The following is a 15,454-nucleotide window of genomic DNA, read 5'->3' on the forward strand; positions in this document are numbered from 1 at the left end:
TTTATGAAGGAAAATATAAATATGAAGCCTATGAAGGTGCCACTAAAGGAGAATATTTGTAGCTCAGGGTTGAGCAACCCTTGATGCCCTGTGAGCTTGGTGGTTTTCTCGCAGACATTTCGTGACCCGACTAGGTAACATCGTCAGTGCTAGTGTTAGTAGTATTGATGATGTTACCTAGTTTCATGAAACGTCTGGGAGAAAACGACCATGCTCAGAGGGCACCAAGGACCCCTTGTCAATGGCTACATGTTCACTCTGGAGACTGGGATGTACCCAAACATGCAGGTAAGCTTCTCCTTTGTATAGTTGTGGATCTGATATTTATTTATTTCAAAAGCTTCTGCTTCTCCAGTGATCCCTCTAATGGGATTGAATCCACCCGTGCCCTAGGGATGGCAAAGGTGGGAAAAGCACTTTCAAGGCCAATCAAAGCTTTAGTAGATCACAGCATCACTGCTTCAGGAAAGTCAAGCATGGGCTTCTTTTGAAAGTTATTTCAAAGTTTTAAAAGTGGGCTGCCATCCAGTAGCAGTCAGTGTGATTTAAGATACAAGGGGACTGGCACCACCATTCTCTGGATTTTTAAAAAAACCAACCACCTCAGAATGTTCAGATCCTGAGGAGGAGCCGAAGTCGCAAGGACACAATCTCAATGCTCTGACATCGCAGTCGACACTTTTGCCACTGGGTGCTCCAATCGGACCTAAACCGTCCCGCAGAGACGGTGAACAGGAAGCATAGGTCTTGCTGATCTCAGGGACATTGCAAAGTCCCTGATCGATCCAAGAGAATTTCTTCAAGCCGGTGACAAAAAATCCAGCCATTTGGCTGATGAAGTCGGGGCAGCTCCAAAACGGAAGGATATGGAAAGAGAAAGTGTTTCCAGCTGGTGAGGAATTTTTACTGTTTTAAAAGTTATTGCCTATAAAAAAAACCTTAAAATTAATTTAAATTGGAGATCAGAAGAAATAAGTGGCGGAATTAAATTGGAATGGTTTTGGACAGTGGGTTATCTTACTTTTTAAACGCTATCTTCACGGATGGAATTTATGCAAGCCTTTTAAAAGGAATGGATTAAGTTCCTTCTTCTATTTTTTTTCTTTTACTATTCTCTGTAATCTATGGACTAAAATTCTCCTCTTTCATTACTGTGGGTGTTTTTCTAACTCATTTAAGAATCGGACTTTTTTTTAAACTTGAAATACAAAAAAGATACAAAAAGAAATTATAACATTGTAGCACTGCTACTCAGAGGCTGGAGGTTTGTGTATTGGGAACTAAACACTTTTTTCACTGATTATCTTGGCTTGGCACCTCAAGGTCTCACAGCTTGTTTATAGAGAGTGATAAGAAGAAAAGCACACAGATGTTTCTTTGAAGTATATTTTTAACCAGAGAAAGGTGAAATGTTATTGTGATGCTTAATCCTGTTAAAACCTTCTAAGCTACAGCAGCAGTGTTTGTTAGCTGGAGATAATGGCACAATTTCAGCATCACAAAGAAGTTTTAAGTCTGCAAAAGATACTCTCAGAAATTATCAGATACACGTGAAAGGATAGAGAAGAAGTTGGAAGTTTTAGTTCAACTAACAGCAAAATATGAAGAAGTTGAAGATTCTAATCAAATGGAAAAAGTGGCGGTTAAAATCCTAAAAATCGAAGAGGAAAATGAATATAAAGAAATTAAAATTGCTGATATTTATGGTGATTGGTTTGTCTCTGAAAAGGGAAAGACTGGAATACTGAAAGAGGAATTAAATGGAGGGGAAATCTACCACAGATGGCAAGAGACAGAAGAAGATAAAAGAAAAGAATTTATGGATTTAAAGAGAGAAATTTTATTAGCAATATCATTGATAACACTACCGACAATCAAAGATAAACTGATTAAGGAAACAGAAGAAGGGCATCGAAATTACATGAGAGATTTTATAAGCAAAGAGTTGCTAAGAGGAGTCCGTACAAAGTTGATTAAGGAGATGATTAGAGGACCAACACCACAAATGGCAGAAGACATGATACTGTTTTGCTACTGGAAAGATACAGGTTGATAGATGGAAGAGTATAATTTAAAACTAGCTAAACTTAGTGAAATTTAGTGACAATAGATATAGTTAAATAAATAATTGATAATGATAATAATGTATACAATGTGTAGTGTTATGATAAGTAATAACTCGATATGAATATTGAATGGTACTCATGAAAGGAAGATTAGAAACCCTTTTGGATTAGATATAAAGGTTAATAAAAAAAGGATTAAGTTAGATTCAGTTAAGTCTTGATTATTAGGGGGGAAATGATATGCAGTCAAGAGGGATAATGATAATAACGTATGTATATATATATATATATATGTGTGTGTGTGTGTGTGTGTGTGTGTGTGTGTGTGTGTGTATGTATGTATGTATGTGTACAACATAAGGAAAGTGAATGTAAATTGTGAACAGGGATTTGGAAAGGAGGATTAGAAATTTTTGTTACTAAATATTATGGATGTTTAGCTAGAATAGGCCATAAGGATTCAGTGTTATTGGAGGATATTAGAAATAGCAAATGAAACGCCAGTATGTGGTTATGTATTAAACCTTGGTATATTTTATGATGAAGGACGTTTAAACAATTATAGTCAAATGAAAATGGAGGTATGATGATGGTAACATGTATAAATATCTGAGTTAAAATACTTGAGTTAATATGAATTATGCTTTATGACTGGAAAAGATGCACGAAAGTCTTTTGTAACCAACTGATACACTTTCTACAGTATGTAAAGAAGGAAGATTTTGTGTGCTGTGATTTGAAAATAAAAAAAACTTTTATAAAAAAAAAGAATGTTCAGATCCATTCTTCAACAATTGTGTCAGAAATCAGGAGGTGTGACAGGTCATCACTTTTAGCTACTCACACCCACATCAAGGCTGACACCAGTTTATAGGTAAAGGAGGCACGTAATTAACTGTTCAATCGCTATTTTGCACCGAAGGAACAAAAGTGTGGTTTTTTCCTTAGCAAAAATAAATAAATTATTCTCCTGTCTCATTGACAAGCAAGAGTTCAGTATACCACGAAAAGAGAGTCTTTGACTTACAACAGTTTATTCAGTGATCGTTCAAAGTTACAGTGGCACTGAAAAAGGTGACTTAGAGCCATTTTTCACACTTACGACCATTCAGCACGCCCATGGTCATGTGACCAAAATTCAAAGGCTTGGCAATTGACACGTATTTACGACGGTTGCAGTGCTCCGGGGTCAAGCGGCCCCTTCTGCAACTTTGTGACAAGCAAAGTCAATGAGGAAAGCAGAAATATGTCTGAATAACCATGTTACTAGTTTAACAATGGCAGCGATTCTCTTAACAACGGTGGCAAGTAAAGTTGTGAGATAGGGCAACGTTTACTTAGCCACTGTTTCGCTTAGCAACAGAAATGTTGGGCTCAATCGTCATCGTAAGTAGCTGTAAAAAAAAAAAGAGGACCATTTTACCTGCCACTTTGTCGCGGATAAGCTTGGCGGATTCAACCTCCCCTATGCTGCTAAACAGGCTCCGTAACTCGTCCTGGGTCATGTTCTGAGGAAGGTAGTTCACGATTAAGTTTGTCCTTCCGATATCGTCCCTGCAGTCATCAGCCATGTGATCCTCATAACCATTAGACATCTTCACGAGAGATGAAACCTGTCAAAAGGCAAGCGCAGGGCTCGATTATTCAGAGAGAAGGCAAAATGAAGTCGAAACAGCGCTCTCGAAAGCTGCCCATCCCACACGTGTATTTACAATCGCACTTAGCCTTAACCCTTAGACTTATAGACCGCTTCACTGCTTTTACAGTCCTCTCTAAGCGCCTTACAGAATCAGCAAATTGCCCCCAACAATCTGGGCCCTCCTTTTACTGACCTCGGGAGGAAGGACGGAAGGCTGAGTCAATCTGGAGCTGATCAGGATCAAACTGCTGGCAGTGAGCAGTGAGTTAGCCTGCAATGCTGCCTTCTGACCACTATGCAGCCAAGACCCTTCCTTCCTTCCCTCCGGAAGTTGAAGTCCACAGGTCTTATAGTTGCCAGCTGCAACTAGACATTCAACAACAGATGCCCAAACACAACTCCGTCCTCAGAACAATGCCCAGCCTACAACTAGCTGGATCTGTGTGTGCCAGCCGCACAAGTGCCTGCTCAAAAGCAGATTTTTCCTTCTTCCTCCAGATACACTTGAATGACATCACAATTTAACACAAATGTGTGTCTATGGAGGACATTTTCAGCAAAACTGCTAGCAAACACAATGATTTTGAACTAGACCATAGAATCTTCCTAGGGGACTAGTCACTAAACTGCTATTTTCTATTTTCAAACAGAGAGAGAGAGAAGGAAGGAGTAAGGCCGAAGGGTTTAAACAAGAACTTTCAGCAAGAATGTGTTCCAATTTATTCTGGAAATAATACCACGGTGGGAGTCATACCCTGCCCTTTCCATTCCGCACACGTACTCTAGGGAACCAATGCTAATTGACATAAATTTTCCCAGGGACAAAAGCTTGTTTCATGGCCCGTGGTGAGAAAAAAGGAAGTAAAATTCACTGGGGGTGACAGTGGACAAAATACATGCCTAAGTTAAACAGAAAAGGCCTTTCAGCAAGGGGAACTGTAGCCCTCTTCCGCAGTTGAAATTTTTTTTAAGTCTGGATTATTATTTCCACATAACAATTACACAGAAAGTTCATCTTTAATAACACTGCCTATTACAAGAGCCTGACCAGTAAAAGTAATAATGCGCAGTTTTATTAAGAATAATCCAATAAAAAAGGAAAAGCAATGTTTAAGAATGCTGTCTATCAGTAACAGAAACTCAGATTTTGAACAAATAAATTATTCCTGTTTACCCCTATTCTATTCAGCCACTACACCATATTTACTTTTTCAAAATGTATGTTTCAATTATGATTTTTTTAAATTGTCTTCAGAAGACTCAAGAATGGACCTATTGGCAAAACAAAAACTATTTTTTTAAAAATCACAACGCTAAACTGTCTAACCTTTGGTATCTTCTTTCAAAATGTCAATCTGAAATACAGTAAGAAAGGTCACATTTTTAGCTTAATCATTCATACATACGTACATACATACATAAAATAGCAACAGAAGGGATCCCAACATTCTGAAAATCCATTGGGTTGAAATACACCAGGCAATTTATGTATTTCTTCATGTTTTATACTCCCAAGAACATACGTGCTTGGTTTGTCAGCATATGCTACCAAGAGTAACTTGGAAAAGATAATCAGCAGAGATAAGAAATGATCAACTTATTCTTTTTTTTTTTTTATAAATGTTTATTTATTTTTCTTTAAAAAGACAAGACAACACATAAGGTACAAGAGCAGGGAAGTAAAAAAAAACACATGCAATGCTCAATGAAATATTTAACTATATTTAATGGATAATTAGTGAACGCATCCTTAATTGTAAAAACCATCGCACAAAAACTTGTAACCAAACGACATGCTTGATGAAACTTATTCTTATTCAGTATTCTTATTCAGTGTGCTCCCATCCCAAGCTAAATAATGTGTTCATCTGGGTCTCCAAAGCACCTGAGGGTAGGGGCAAGAGCAACGGATGCAAGCTAGTCAAGGAGAGAAGCAAAGAACTAAGGAGAAATTTCCTGAGAGTTACCACAATTAATCAGTGGAAGAACTTGCCTCCAGAAGTTGTGGGTACTCCAACACTGGAAGTTTTTAAGAAGAGGTTAGATAACCATTTGTCTGTAATGGTCTAGTCTCCTGCTTGAGCAGGGGGTTGGACTAGAAGACCTCCAAGGTCCCTTCCAACTCCATTATTCTGTTCCGTTCTAGCTTATTCTCCAAAGCACCAGGCAGAATAAGATGTAACAGGCAGAAAGTATTTCACAAACACGCTGGCTGGGGAATTCTGAAAGTTGAAGTCCCCATTTTATCTTGCTAAAATACCGATCGCAGTTGCCAGCTAAATGCTTCCCAAAGATGGCCCTTTGTAGCTTTTAGGAACACTTACGTCAACTACTGCCAACCTATGTGCTTCCTTCCCAAATGTTCTTCCTCACAAATGACTTGCTTAGAATTATCCTGAAGGTTGTTTTTAGATTATTTCTTTTACAATTGATTTGCAGAAATTACACAGGGCAGCGATTTCTGATGTATCCAGAACATGGGTGCAAGAAAGATAACCAACCATCTTTTGGTCTCCAAAGTCAATGGTGTTTAAGGGAACAGTGCGGCACCTCTCATGCACTCCACATACTCCTCCAGTCCTGCACCCCCTTGCTGCTACCCTACCTAACAGGAGCCACTTACCTTCCTGCTGAACTTGTAACTTCCTACCAGCTTCCCCACTAACTTTCTCACTGCAAGTTTCCCACAAGCAAAGGGAATAGGGAAGCCAGCAGGAATTTGAGGAAGGTGTGGAAGAAAATATGGCAGGGTGACAGCAAGGAAGGGCAGGAGGAAGAATTTCCAATGTTCCCTGGCAGATTCCTACAAGGAAACTCACTGGGGAAGCCAGCAGGAAGTCAAAGTTGCCCCTGCTTCCTATGCATATTTAAGGCTATACCTCTGAAATGGGGACTCAACATGGCACAGGTTGTTTAGTATCTATTCCAAAGTCTTCATTGATGCTCTACCAATTGCTAATCTGCAGCACATTTCTTGACAGTACCTTTAAAATACCATTGATAGTTGACTATATGGCAGATACGCATCATCCATTCATGGTTACTATGCCTGTTGTCTGCATATAATTTAAGGTCTATACAAAGCTAAATTTTGTTTTAATGAGCCATTTGTGAGCCAATCCGCATCCATTAACTTCTAATGTACATCATTCGCCTAAATTTGCCATGCAAATTGTCCAGTCAGAAGTTAAATTGAGCACACCTAACAGAAACGAAGCCAAGCTCAATCTCTACTTCTTTCTTCTTCCTAGCGTATTCCCGCAAGTGCAGGGTCCACTTTTCAGATCACTGAGTGCCACTTTGCATGGTCAGCTGCATCTCCACAGTGCAGGCTCGAGTCTTGCATATCTTTGTTGATGGTATCTTGCAATCTCTGTTTTGGGCGCCTGCGAGGATCCCATCCCTCAAGACATGGCCATACCAGCGGAGCCGGCCTTCTCTCATCTTCTCTATAATTGGTGCCACACCAAAATGTTGTAGAGTGGTGTCATTTGTGATGTGGTCAAGAAGGGAGATGCCCAACACCCAACGGCATTCGCATTTCCATGGCATGGAGGGAGCTTTTGGTCCCGGCTGTTGCTGCCCTGTGTTCAGTGCCATACAGGGCAGGTGGTTGTCTTGTAAATCTTAGCACCAGTTGGCATTTTGTCTGCCACATAACACATCAATGAATTTTTGCCAATTTTAGGTTTTCTCCATTGATTTGAAGCCTTCCAGAGGTGGTGACAGTCTCTAAGTACTCGGTATCCTGGATGTTGAGCCGGAGTCTGAAATGTTTGAACTTGCTGCTTCAATATACACATACACACACACACACACACACACACACACACACGTGTCTGTTGTATTTGTGCTGATAAATAAATAAAGGGAGACTAGTATAGATCTATTTCAAGCTATTTAGCTCTCATCAGCTAGCCATACCCTTACTGGGATTTGAACCTGGGCTTGAACCCTTATTGGAATTTGAACCAAATCCCAGTAAGGGTATGGCTAGCTGATGAGAGCTAAATAACTTGAAATAGATCTATACTAGTCTCCCTTTATTTATTTATCAGCACAAATACAACAAAAATATAAAAAGGCAACATTAAAAATAAAAATATGGTTTTCTGCCTGGATGGTCCTCTGTAATGAGCCTAAGGACAGAAAGGGGGAGTAGTGAGCTCCCTCCCATATTTGGCATGGGAGGGAGCTCACTACTCCCCCTTTCTGTCCTTCGGCTCATTACAGAAGACCATCCAGGCATGTGTGTGTTTTCGTAGATTTTCACGGGTGTAGGTATGCTGGTTTTGTTGTATTCGGGTCTTTTCCCGTGTAGGATTGAGATTGTCTTTGCAACGTTTCGGCAAGATCTCACTTGCCATCTTCAGGCTGCTGTCGGCTAGGCTTAAAATGCGATCGGAGCTGCCGTCTTTCTGTAAATCTTGGTGGGAGGGGATGGGGTGCTGGCTTTGTTTCAGTAAGTGGAATGATTGGTTGTGTGGTTGTATCATGATTGGTAGATTGGTGCTGATTGGTGCTGGCTGTGTGTGCATTGTTGTTTTGTATTGTAACGGCCTGGGTGGTGTTCGTTTGTTGATTAGGGCTGGTTTCCAGATGTTTGGTAGGCGGGAGGTATCATCACGTTTATTCATGTTGTGGGGGTGTTTCTCTATTTCGATGGCTTCCATAATTATTCTCTTGTTGAAGTGTTCTGTTTTGGAGATTAACCTGGCTCCTTCAAACCCCAAGGCTCTGTTTTAGGCCCAGTACTCTTCAACATCTTCATCAATGATTTGGATGAGGGAATAAATGGGGAACTCATCAAATTTGCAGATGATACCAAGCTGGCAGGAATAGCCAACACTCCAGAAGATAGGCTTAAGATACAGAAGGATCTGGACAAACTTGAACATTGGGCACTATCTAATAAAATGAAATTCAATGGTGAAAAGAGTAAGGTTCTACATTTAGGCAACAAAAACGGAATGCACAGGTACAGTATAGGTGATACCATACTCAGTAGTAGTAACTGTGAAAGGGATCTTGGAGTCCTAGTGGACAACCATTTAAATATGAGCCAGCAGTGTGCAGCAGCTGCCAAAAAAGCCAACACAGTTCTAGGCTGCATCAACAGAGGGATAGAATCAAGATCACGTGAAGTGTTAATACCACTTTATAATGCCTTGGTAAGGCCACACTTGGAATCCTGCATTCAGTTCTGGTCACCACGATGTAGAAAAGATGTGGAGACTCTAGAAAGAGTGCAGAGAAAAGCAATGAAGAGGATTAGGGGACTGGAGACTAAAACATATGAAGAACGGTTGCAGGAACTGGGTATGTTTAGCTTAAGAGAAAGAAGGACTAGGGGAGACATGATAGCATTATTCCAATATCTCAGAGGTTGCCACAAAGAAGAGGGAGTCAAACTATTCTCCAAAGCACCTGAGGGTAGAACAAGAAGCAATGGGTGGAAACTAATCAAGGAGAGAAGCAACTTAGAACTGAGGAGAAATTTCCTGACAGTGAGAACAATCAATCAGTGGAACAGAAATTGCCTCCAGAAGTTGTGAATGCCCCAACACTGGAAGTCTTTAAGAAGATGTTGGATAGCTATTTGTCTGAAACGGTATAGGGTTTCCTGCCTAGGCAGGGGGTTGGACTAGAAGACCTCCAAGGTCCCTTCCAACTCTACTATTGTATTATTGTAAAGTTGATTTCATGTCCTGTAGCTTTAAGGTGCTGGAAAAGGGAGGAAGTTTTTTTCTTTTTTCTTACTGCGTTCTTGTGTTCGGTGATGCGTGCATTTATTCTCCTGTTTGTTTCCCCTATATATGTGGCCAGGCATATTTTGCATGGTATTTCATAGACTCCTTGGTTTTCTAGCTGGATTTTGCCTTTGGGGTTTCTGACCAAAAAATAGCCAACATCTTAAGAAATATATAACAAATTTTCCCACATTTATTCCAAATCACTATTTCTATATATAAATGTTAGCAATATATATATATATATATATATATATATATATATATATATATATATATATATAAATGAGCCCAAAAATAGACTTTTGCTGTCCATAAGGACTTTGGCTAATCAAAGCTTTTACACTTTTTATTACATGCTGTATAGAAATGATGTGGAATATTTTACCCACATACTACTATGCAGGGAGCACTAGTCGGTGCTACTAAGGGCAGTGCAAGTCCCTTAGTCAGCATTAGCACATTCTAGTCAATATGCCATAACTGAAGTGCCTTAATCCTACTCTGTGCAACCTCAGATCTGTATCCTAGAGGCTATTGTGAAAGCTAATATACCCTCACTTCCTTCCCTCCCATCAACCAAAGAGTTATATGCAGTATACTGACATACATTCATGATGCTTCGATGACATTCCCTCCTTCTAATTAAAGTAGAACTATAGAGCTGGAAGGGGACCTCAGAGGACTTCTAATCCAGCCCCTTGCCCAAGGCAGGAGTCTTTATTCCATCTTGGACAAAGGATTGTCCCCCAAAATTACACATCATGGCATACTTATTAAACCTCTTATTTGATGCAACTGTTTATTTCTTTTTAAATACCTTCTAATTCCAATTTTACATGTATCAAAAATAGGTTTTGTTGCACTCAAGACAGACATATAAAGTGCTTACCACATCATTTTTGTTACCTTCCCTTTTTAGGGGAAAAAGTCTGGTCTAATATTGATCTGTCAAGAAAAGATTCTAACAATTTCTTACTAGATGTGACCAGTATAAGTTGGATCTTCTGCTATCTTTGTATTTTTATTGTGAAGTACCAGGTCTTTAATTCAAACTGCAGTGATTCTAAGCAAAGCATGGAAACAATAGCACTATAATAGTAGCTCACACAGAAAGTTCCCTCACCAAACTTTGGTCTTTTTTTAATGGAGAAAAGCACCAAAGTGTGTCTTTCTAACTTTTCTCTATAACAGGGAAATAGTAAGTGCCAGTCTTCCAACTATCAAGCCAAAAATGCTTAGAGCAGTGATGGCGAACCTATGGCACGCGTGCCACAGGTGGCATGCAGAGCCATTTCTCAGGGCACACGAGGTGCTGCCCTGTCAGCTGGCCAGCCGAGTTCAGCCTTTTTTAAAGCCATTTCCCCCCTCCCCAGGCTCCAGAGGCTTTATAGGAGCCTGGGGAGGGCGAAAAGAGCCTACCTGCCCCCACCCCCCACCCCGGGAGGCCCTGCGGAGGCTTCATGAGCTTCCCTGAAAAACAGGCCCTACGGGCAAACCAGAAGTTTGGGAATGGACTTCCTCTTTGCTCAGAGGGTCGTTTTGACTGCTTCGGAAGCTTCAGGGAAGCCTCCTGGAGGTCCCTGAAGCCTCCGGAGGGCTTCCGGTGGGGGGAGGCTGTTTTCGCCCTCCTCATGCTCTTATAAAGCCTCTGGGGCCTGGGGAGGGCGAAAAAAGCATGAAAAATGGGGGCGGTCGCGGCTGTAGTGCGCGCATGCACACTGGGGGGGGGGGTCACACATTGCACTATGGGACGGCACGCCTGCACACGACCCTCCTGCGCTCCCCCCACCTATGGCACGCAAGCCCAAAAAGGTTCCCCATCGCTGGCTTAGAGGCCACTGCAATGATTAGCGATCCAGGTTCAAAGCTCTATACCTGGGATGGCAAACAGGTGACACATTTGTCATGACCAGCTGTCTGCAAGGAGTATAAATCCTTCTATTCCCCACTATCCTGTCAGAGTTGAAGAAGCTGCTTGGAGGAGAAGCGAAATGCCTTCAAAAGGAAAAACCAAAAAGTCCAGTGGCCTCATGAAAAAGCACCTTTGGGACAACCATGATCTGGATGGCTGAGAATCTCTACAGACTTCTGAATGAGAACCATAAATAATTATAGCGTATCAACATTTTAGATCACTGTATATGCCAATTAGGCCAGTGTTCACTCTTAATTATCACGAACACTGGCTCTCCAGGATAAAGTATTTAGCTTTACCCTCCTGACAGAAATGTTATGTACAGGTAGTCCTCGACTTACGACCACAATTGAGCCCAAATTTTCTATTGTTGTGAGACATTTGTTAAGTGAGCTTTGCCCCATTTTATACCTTTCTTGCCACAATTGTTAAGTGAATCACTGCAGATAGTAATTTGGTTGCTAAATGAATCTGGCTTCTCCATTTACTTTGCTCGTCAGAATGTGGCAAAAGGGTATCCAACATGAGCCCAAAACACGGCAATGGTCATAACTATGAACCAGTTGCCAAGCATCTGAATTTTGACCACATGATCATGGAGATACTACATCGGTCGTTAAGTGTGAAAAATGGTCATAATTCACTTTTTTCAGCACCGTTGTAACTTTGAACGTCACTAAATAAACTGTTGTAAGTCGAAGAGTACCTGCATTAATAGCAATAATAAAATGTTAAAAATCATACAGTGGCAGAAAGTTTGCCAGATTCGTTAATTCATAAGGTTTTCATTTAGCCCCTTTTCTTTAAAAAAAACCTAGTAAATGACTAGCATCCACTATATTCACTATGAGATTTAACATTTTCCTTAACCTATGCACTGCAAACTATGTATGTCCTTACTCTTCTCATATAATCTTATAAAATAATATTAGAGAATATTTCTAGCTAGGGTTAAAATGTGGGGTCTTTGGTGCTCACTGAGCTGGGTCGTTGGCGGCAGATGTTTCTTCCAGATACTGATGTTGTTACCTAGCTGGGTAATGAAACGTCTGCAAGAAAACAGAATAGAATAACAGAATCACAGAGTTGGAAGGGACTTTGGAGGTCTTCTAGTCCAATCCCCTGCTCAGGCAGGAAAAACTATAGCATTTAAGACAAACCGTTGTCCAATCTCCTCTTAAAAACTTCCAGTGTTGGAGCATTCACAACTTCTGGTGGCAAGTTGTTCCACTGATTAGTCTATCAGGAAGTTTCTCCTTAGTTCCAGGTTGCTTCTCTCCTTGGCTAGTTTCCATCCATTGCTTCTTATCCTGTCCACAGGTGCTTTGGAGAATAGTTTGATCCCCCTCCTCTTTGTAATAACCCCTTAGCTATCGGACAGCTGCTAACATGTCACCTCCTAGTCCTTCTTTTCCTTAAACTAGAAATACCCAATTTCTGAAACCATTCCAGTCCCCTCAATCATCTTTGTTGCTCTTCTCTGCACTCTTTCCAGAGTCTCCACATCTTTTTATAGTGTGATGACCAGAACTGGCTGCAATATTCCAGATGTGAATAAAACAGAGTTAGAAAGGACCTTGGAGGTCCTCTAGTCCAGCCCTATACCATTCCAGACAAAACGGTTTGTCCAGTCAGAAGAAGAAAGCTTCCAGTGATGGAGCACCCACAACTTCTGGTGGCAAGCTGTTCCACTGATTAACTGTCCTCACTATTAGGAAGTTTCTCCTTAATTCCAGGTTGCTTCTCTCCTTGGTTAGTCCTGCTTTCTGGAGCTTTGGAGAATAATTTGTCTCCCTCTTATTTGGGGCAGCCCTTCAAATATTGGAAGGGCTGCTACCATGTTCCTTCCCCCCTTGGTCTTTTTTTTTCATTAAGCAAAACCACAGCGTTGGAAAAGGGATCTTGGAGGTCCTCTAGTCCAACCCCCTGCTTAAATACCGCATTCAGAGAAAACGATTTGCACCCCTTCTCTTTAAAACGACCCAGCTCAGAGAGCCCCGAGCCTCATCAACTACTACCTCCAGGTAGGCCATTTTGCCTGGAAATCTGGCGTTTCCATCCTCAACCGAAGGGAGAGGTCGCTAAAGCCTTTCGACGTGGGGGTATTTTTAAAAACGGGGGGGGGGGGAGTGGGTGACCGGAGAAAGATGCGAGGAAAGGCCTCCCTGCAGGGCCTTTCCTGGCAAAAGAGGCCTGTCCACTCGCCCCTCCTTCCTCCCTTCCCTCCGCAACAATGGCGCCGCGGCCTCCATGCCCGGCGTGAGGAAAATGGCCGGCCCAGCCTACCTTCTTTCCAAAACTGAGGCCTCGTCGAGGAAAACGCGTCCCTGGAATCCGCCCGGGGGAGAAAAAAAAAGGAGGAGGAGGAGCCAAGAGCAGGTCGCGCGCGCCGGGCAATTCTAAGGCCGGTCCGGGGATTATGACGCGATTCCCGCGCCCCGTTACGTCACGGCATGCCCCGCCCACGTAAGGCCCGTGCGCCGCGCGGCCTATCCTTCTCTCGCGCGCCCGCGCAGGCGCAGCACCAAGGCCACGCCCCCTTCGCGTCACAGGCCGCAAAGCTTCCCCGTTGCCTCCTCCTCCCCCCTCCCCCAACCGCCTCGGCCGCGCTCACCTGACGACGGCTGCAGCGAGGCGCCGAAGAAAGGAAGATGGCGGCGGCGGGGAAGAGGGGAGGGGAGGAACGAAGAGGACGAAGAAACGGCGGCAGCGAAGCGACGGAGAAGGAAGAAGGAGGGGGAAAAAAAAGCTGGCGGGGGTCCCTCCGGCCGCTCGACGAGTCGCTCCCTCAATCAGCGGCAGCAGCAGGAGGAGGCGGGCGGCATTCCTGGCCACGCCCCTTTCCCCGCGCCCCGCCCGCCGCCGCTCATTGGCCACGGAACGGATGACGGCCGCCGTCCATTGGGCCGAAGCTGCGCCGTTCAAAAGCCGCTCGCGCGCGCGGCAAGCAAAAAGAGGGGGGACATGAGGAGGGCGCTTGCGGGCGGGGGAGGAGGAAGCGGGGGGGGGGGGGAAACTGGAGGTCGGCGCCTGCGCAGTTGCGCCCGCTTGGCCTCCGGTTTCCCACGTTATATTCTGGCCCGGCACGAGTCTCTTTTGCTTTCGACCCGCGGTTCTTTTTCCAAGCTGCTCGGCCGGGACCGTTGGAAGTGGGTGGGTGGGCTAGTAAGTTACGCGAGGGCTGGGTCCCCATATTGCAAAGGCGTAGCTTTTCTAGCTTGGAAGAATGGAGACTAGAGCAGGAAAGGGACCTTAGAGGTCTTCTAGTCCAGCCCCCTGCTCAAGCAGGAGAACCTATATCATTTCAGACCAGTGACTGTTCCAGTCTCTTCTTAAAACCTCCAGGGATGGAGCGTCCATGATTTCTAGTGGCAAGCGGTTCCACTGGTTAATTTTCCTCGTTGGGAAGTTTCTCCTTCATTCCAGGTTGCTTCTCTCCTTGATCAAAGTCTATGGAGATTCTCAGCCATCCAGGTCCTGGTTGTCCCAAAGGTGCTTTTTTTTTTCAGGAGGCAACTGGACTTCCTTGTTGTTTTTTCTTTTGAAGACATTTCACTTCCCATCCCAGAAGCTTCTTCAGCTCTGACTGGGTGGTGGGGAATGGAAGGATTTATATCCCCTGCAGAAAGCTGGTCATTGTACAGTTGCAAGAAAAAGTATGTGAACCCCTTGGGATTACGTGGAGTTTTGCATGAATTGGTCATAAAATGTGCTCTGAACTTCATCTAAGTCACAACAATAGAAAAACTCAGTCTGCTGAAAATAATACTACACAAACATTAGATGTTGCCATTGTTTAATTGAACATAACATGGAAACATTCACAGTGCAGGGAGGAAAAAGTATGTGAGCCCCTAGCCTAATGACTTCTCCAAGAGCTCATTGGAGCCAGGAGTGAGCCAACCTTGACTCCAATCAGGGTGATGACATTGGATGTGTTGCTGACAGCTGTCCTGCCCTTTAAAAACACACACCTTTTGGGTTTACTGGCTTCAAGAAGCACTGTCTGATGTGAACCATGCCTCGCAGAAAAGAGCTCTCAGAAGACCTACGATCAAGAATTGTTGACTTGCATGAAGCT

At 42.9% G+C, this 15,454-nt stretch overlaps 1 protein-coding gene across 3 annotated transcripts in view; it reads right to left on the bottom strand.

The window, feature by feature from the left end:
• Positions 1 to 14,192, bottom strand: part of ELAVL1 (ELAV like RNA binding protein 1) — a 30,671-nt gene extending 16,479 nt beyond the window's left edge. The window contains exons 1-2 of one of the 3 annotated variants that reach the window (XM_081935584.1): positions 13,988 to 14,192; positions 3,490 to 3,679 (exon numbers count right to left, since the gene is read on the bottom strand). In XM_081935584.1, the coding sequence (XP_081791710.1) occupies positions 3,490 to 3,661 (172 nt within the window). In that variant the 5' untranslated portion in view covers positions 3,662 to 3,679; positions 13,988 to 14,192. Of the gene's footprint in view, positions 1 to 3,489; positions 3,680 to 5,032; positions 5,055 to 13,659; positions 13,924 to 13,987 lie in introns of those variants that run through there. The other 2 variants (XM_081935585.1, XM_081935586.1) reach the window with 2 other exon arrangements.
• Positions 14,193 to 15,454: the final 1,262 nt, after the last annotated feature.

Source organism: Natrix helvetica (genome assembly GCF_964273705.1).
Source record: "Natrix helvetica genome assembly, chromosome: 1".
Classification (NCBI taxonomy): Eukaryota; Metazoa; Chordata; class Lepidosauria; order Squamata; family Natricidae; genus Natrix; species Natrix helvetica.